We start from the raw sequence: 5,477 nt of genomic DNA on the forward strand, positions 1-5,477 counted from the left end.
AAGCCAATGGTCTCCTTTATAGCCGATCTATCCATCTGTAGTTACAGAGCATACAACCGGAGAGCGGAGCGGAGTGGCAACGTGACCGCGCCCCGCCAGCCCCCAGCAACGCAGTAGCTATATCATATGACTCAAAGCGTTCCGACTTCATTCACTACGGAGATCACAGTCTTCAGCGGGCCCGCTTTGAAGGGATCCAATAGGCTACAAAAACCGTTTGATAAGAACAACCGGGACATGCGGACGGCTTGACATTCTTTTTGACCTATTCTCCACTTGCTGATATAAACAGGACATAAAGTTGATATTTTTGGAAGTCTCCCATAAATGTATGGATAGTGAAATATTATATTCTCAGATAATTGTATCGACATGCATAAAGGATTAAAACACTTAAATGTTCCACTGCGAGACGTCTTCACTTCAAGTGGATTATAGCTTGTTCGACAAAATGATTACATTTCTCACATCTGGAAGTTCTTATAAGGATAGATAACTCTTGTCTCAGGTGCCGTAACACCGACCCATCTCCTGCTCCTGTGTTGCTTCTTTGGCCAAAAGCGGAATAGGACACCCAACTGACTTCAATAAACGTCAGTATTAAATGTAAACCTAAATGAACACCCAATAAAGTCCCACTGTTAGCCTCGCCATGTTGCCTATAATAGCCAAATAATTCGGACTACCGGCTGTAGACTCGTGGAGGTAGCGTTTCCACCCGAGGGATGGTACTGGATTCCCGTGGTTTGGGAGCGACGCCTCAGCTCCTGGTTCTGGGACGGTGTTGGTGGAACTACTGGAACTTTCTCTCGTTCTGGAGCCCAACGGACCTGAAGGGAGATGAGAGCCGCTTTTCTGAGCTTCCTCCTCGCCTGCTTATTGTGCCTGTTACGCACCGCCGCTGAGGTAAAGGACTTTTTTTATACGAGTTTTGGTTTGTACGCTATGTAGGGGCCAAATCTGTTCACATTGTGCTGTTTTTAGTGCAACGCTTACTTCGTTGGCAGGTGCAAGGTTTGTTCGCTCATGCTCCACTTATGCATAATTATGCACAAAACTCCAGAGTAGCGTTGCTGTAGCTCCGTCAGAAAATGACATGACAATAGGTGGAATCTATTGCTTCTCAGCAACAAGCGCAAACTAAGTGTGCATTATACCACACCCTTAATTGTGCACATATTTGTGCTTAAAACACTTCTTCAGCGCTACATAGACACACTCATACCACTTCTATAGCCACGCTATCCATTACGGTACGATAACGTCTGTGTAGGTGATAAAGTGCTGTTATTTTCATTTCAATGCCTTCCTTTTGTTCTAGGAGGACCCACTCCCCCGGGAGCTGTTGGAGCGGCTGTCCCGCAGTGAGATCCGCAGCATCAGCGACCTCCAGCGGCTCCTGGAGCTAGACTTGGAAGGTAGGCCTAAAGCCTCTTATATCCGCCTTCATTCAATGGCTTTATTACACAGCCTAGGGCTAGGCTTCAGTAAAGACACTGAATTGAGCTCAACACAACATGCCAAAAGTAGCCCATATGTTCTGATAGAACCAAAACGGGTTCTATTGCTTGCTTCATATATGGCACTTAAATGTTCTATATAGAACCCTCTTATTGGGTTGGTTGATCAGAACCCCATGGGTTCTTATTCACTGACTCAACATTTGTTCTATATAGAACCCTCTTATTGAGTTGGTTGATCAGAACCCCATGGGTTCTTATTCACTGACTCAACATTTGTTCTATATAGAACCTTAAGGGGTGCCATATATGAAGCAAGTAATAGAACCCGTTTTGGTTCTATCCAGAACCTTTGTTTCTAAGTGTACCCTTTGAAGGTAGGAGGAGAGAGGTGGGAAGAGGTTCCACGGCTGTGTCTGGTTTGTGATAGGCTGTTAGCCTGTGGGCAACTTGGACAGGTTTGTCTGCCACATAAGAGATGTTGAATTAGACGAGTTACTTCCTGCAGCTTAGCGGGAGAGAGTTGGTGAATCTCCATTGATGTTCCTGAGCAGCTTAAAAGAGTCTCAGTCACCATGGGGCACTAGAGGACAGTCACCATGGGGCACTAGGGAGGACAGATGGGGTACTAGGGAGGACAGTCACCATGGGGCACTAGGGAGGACAGTCACCATGGGGTACTAGGGAGGACAGTCACCCACTAGGGAGGACAGCATGGGGCACTAGGGAGGACAGAGCACTAGGAGGACAGTCACCATGGGGTACCAGGAGGACAGTCACCATGGGGTACTAGGAGGGACAGTCACCATGGGGTACTAGGGAGGACAGTCACCATGGGGCACTAGAGAGGACAGTCACCATGGGGCACTAGGGAGGACAGTCACCATGGGGCACTAGGGAGGACAGTCACCATGGGGTACTAGGGAGGACAGTCACCATGGGGCACTAGGGAGGACAGTCACCATGGGTCACCATGGGGTACTAGGGAGGACAGTCACCATGGGGCTAGGAGGACTAGGGAGGACAGTCACCATGGGGCACTAGGGAGGACAGTCACATGGGGCATGGGGGCACCATGGGGTACTAGGAGGACAGTCACCATGGGGTACTAGGAGGACAGTCACCATGGGGTACTAGGGAGGACAGTCACCATGGGGCACTAGGAGGACAGTCACCATGGGGCACTAGGGAGGACAGTCACCATGGGGCACTAGGGAGGACAGTCACCATGGGGCACTAGGGAGGACAGTCACCATGGGGTACTAGGAGGACAGTCACCATGGGGGGAGGACAGTCACCATGGGGCACTCACCATGGGGCACTAGGAGGACAGTCACCATGGGGCACTAGGGAGGACAGTCACCATGGGGTACTAGGGAGGACAGTCACCATGGGGTACTAGGAGGACAGTCACCATGGGGTACTAAGGAGGACAGTCACCATGGGGCACTAGGGAGGACAGTCACCATGGGGCACTAGGGAGGACAGTCACCATGGGGTACTAGGAGGACAGTCACCATGGGGTACTAGGAGGACAGTCACCATGGGGTACTAGGGAGGACAGTACCATGGGGTACTAGGGAGGACAGTCACCATGGGGCACTAGGGAGGACAGTCACCATGGGGCACTAGGGAGGACAGTCACCATGGGGCACTAGGGAGGACAGTCACCATGGGGTACTAGGAGGACAGTCACCATGGGGTACTAGGGAGGACAGTCACCATGGGGCACTAGGGAGGACAGTCACCATGGGGTACTAGGAGGACAGTCACCATGGGGTACTAGGGAGGACAGTCACCATGGGGCACTAGGGAGGACAGTCACCATGGGGTACTTAGGAGGACAGTAGGAGGACAGTCACCATGGGGTACTAGGGAGACAGTCACCATGGGGCACTAGGGGAGGACAGTCACCATGGGGCACTAGGGAGGACAGTCACCATGGGGTACTAGGGAGGACAGTCACATGGGGCACTAGGGGGACAGTCACCATGGGGCACTAGGGAGGACAGTCACCATGGGGTAGGGAGGACAGTCACCATGGGGTACTAGGAGGACAGTCACCATGGGGGTACTAAGGAGGACAGTCACCATGGGGCACTAGGGAGGACAGTCACCATGGGGGGAGGACAGTCACCATGGGGCACTAGGGAGGACAGTCACCATGGGGCACTAGGGAGGACAGTCACCATGGGGTACTAGGAGGACAGTCACCATGGGGTACTAGGAGGACAGTCACCATGGGGTACTAGGGAGGACAGTCACCATGGGGCACTAGGGAGGACAGTCACCATGGGGCACTAGGGAGGACAGTCACCATGGGGCACTAGGGAGGACAGTCACCATGGGGCACTAGGGAGGACAGTCACCATGGGGTACTAGGAGGACAGTCACCATGGGGCACTAGGGAGGACAGTCACCATGGGGAGGGACAGTCACCTAGGATGACAGTCAAGGACAGTCACCATGGGGTACTAGGGAGGACAGTCACCATGGGGTACTAGGAGGACAGTCACCATGGGGCACTAGGGAGGACTTCAGGAAAAGTGAACACATAACTGGAGTCTGGTTGAATAAGGGGGAAGGTTTGGACAAGTGCTTGAAACATACCTTAAGGAAACGGTTAAAGCCCTTCATTGTTAGGCTGCTTAGTGAGTCTCTCCATCCTACATTCTGAAGTTCTTATCATTGTTCCATCATTTTTCATTTGGTCTTGACTACACCCCACCATTCATGCTGCTATTATTGAGATGCAAATAAGCCTGTCTGCTACTCAGCTGTCTCCTCTGGGCTGGGGGGCTGGGGGGCTGGGGGCTGGGGGCTGGGGGGCTGGGGGGCTGGGGGGGGGGGGGCTGGGGGCTGGGGGGCTGGGGGGCTGGGAGGGGGGTCAAGTGGCTGTGGGCTTTATGCTGCTGTCATGCTGTCCATTATTTGTGGTGCAGCAGTGTAAGGCTGAATGACACACACACACACACACACACACACACACACACACACACACACACACACACACACACACACACACACACACACACACACACACACACACACACACACACACACACACACACACACGAACAAACACACAATGAGGGCTAAATGGCTGCTGTGTTGGTATGTAGAATTCATGGTGAAATTCCTGCGTGTCAGGAGGAAGGAGCTGGGAGGCTTTGTGTTGGTCAAGACCTACAGCAAGCACTTAAGTTCCTGCACGTAAGTGCAGTCACGCCCACACACTTGCAAGGAACACACACACACACACAGATAATCATACACACACCCTCTACAGTCTATACTCTCTGTGGGGTCAGTATTTGAGTAGCAAAAATGTGTACTTTGAGAGAGACCCCAAACAGGTCAATATAGAGCTGAAAGGACAAACAAGGTCATTTTGAAGTGAACGGTTCTTTACACACACCCGACTAACAACCAAAGCTGTTAGATTGGATAGCAGAAGGCTTATGGTTGTCATGGTGACCATACGGGATTGTTCATTTACAGAGGGGACACAGTTATTTTGAGCTTTTCTGGGGTCAAGCTTCTCTCTCCATTCAGTGTTGCTCTGCTTCTGAATGGCCCAGCTAGTGTAGGGATAACATGACACTGACGTTGTGGTCAACAGAGAATGAGGTGATCGGGGAGAACAAACAGAGGTACCACAACAAGGCCTTCTCCCACAGCTACTCACAGCTGAAGAGCTCTCAGACACACTCCAGGCACAAGAGGAGCATCGGTAAGTGTGTGTGTGTGTGTCTTTGTGGTTGAGTTCATGCATACCTGTGGAATTTGTGTGTGTGTGTGAGAGATAGAGAGAGAATGTGTGTCTGTTTGAGTATTTGCCTCTCCGTCTATATCCCATCTACTGTATGTCTACGTCTACGTGTGTGTCTCTCTGTGTGTCTCTGTGTCTCTGTGTGTGTCTCTGTGTGTGTATGTCTCTCTGTGTGTGTATGTCTCTCCATGTTTCTGTGTGTGTGTGTGTGTGTGTGTGTGTGTGTGTGTGTGTGTGTGTGTGTG

At 51.3% G+C, this 5,477-nt stretch overlaps 1 protein-coding gene across 1 annotated transcript; it reads left to right on the plus strand.

Annotated features, from left to right (window-relative positions):
- Positions 1 to 96: 96 nt before the first annotated feature.
- On the plus strand, positions 97 to 5,415 carry LOC124030794 (platelet-derived growth factor subunit A-like). Its single transcript, XM_046341984.1, has 3 exons — positions 97 to 906; positions 1,322 to 1,418; positions 5,083 to 5,415. The coding sequence occupies exons 1-3, from the start codon at positions 841 to 843 to the stop codon at positions 5,223 to 5,225; spliced, it is 306 nt and encodes a 101-aa protein (XP_046197940.1). The 5' UTR covers positions 97 to 840; the 3' UTR covers positions 5,226 to 5,415.
- The last annotated feature ends 62 nt before the right edge of the window (positions 5,416 to 5,477 follow it).

The sequence above is a fragment of the Oncorhynchus gorbuscha genome, unplaced genomic scaffold (assembly GCF_021184085.1).
Source record: "Oncorhynchus gorbuscha isolate QuinsamMale2020 ecotype Even-year unplaced genomic scaffold, OgorEven_v1.0 Un_scaffold_15818, whole genome shotgun sequence".
NCBI classification, from domain to species: Eukaryota; Metazoa; Chordata; class Actinopteri; order Salmoniformes; family Salmonidae; genus Oncorhynchus; species Oncorhynchus gorbuscha.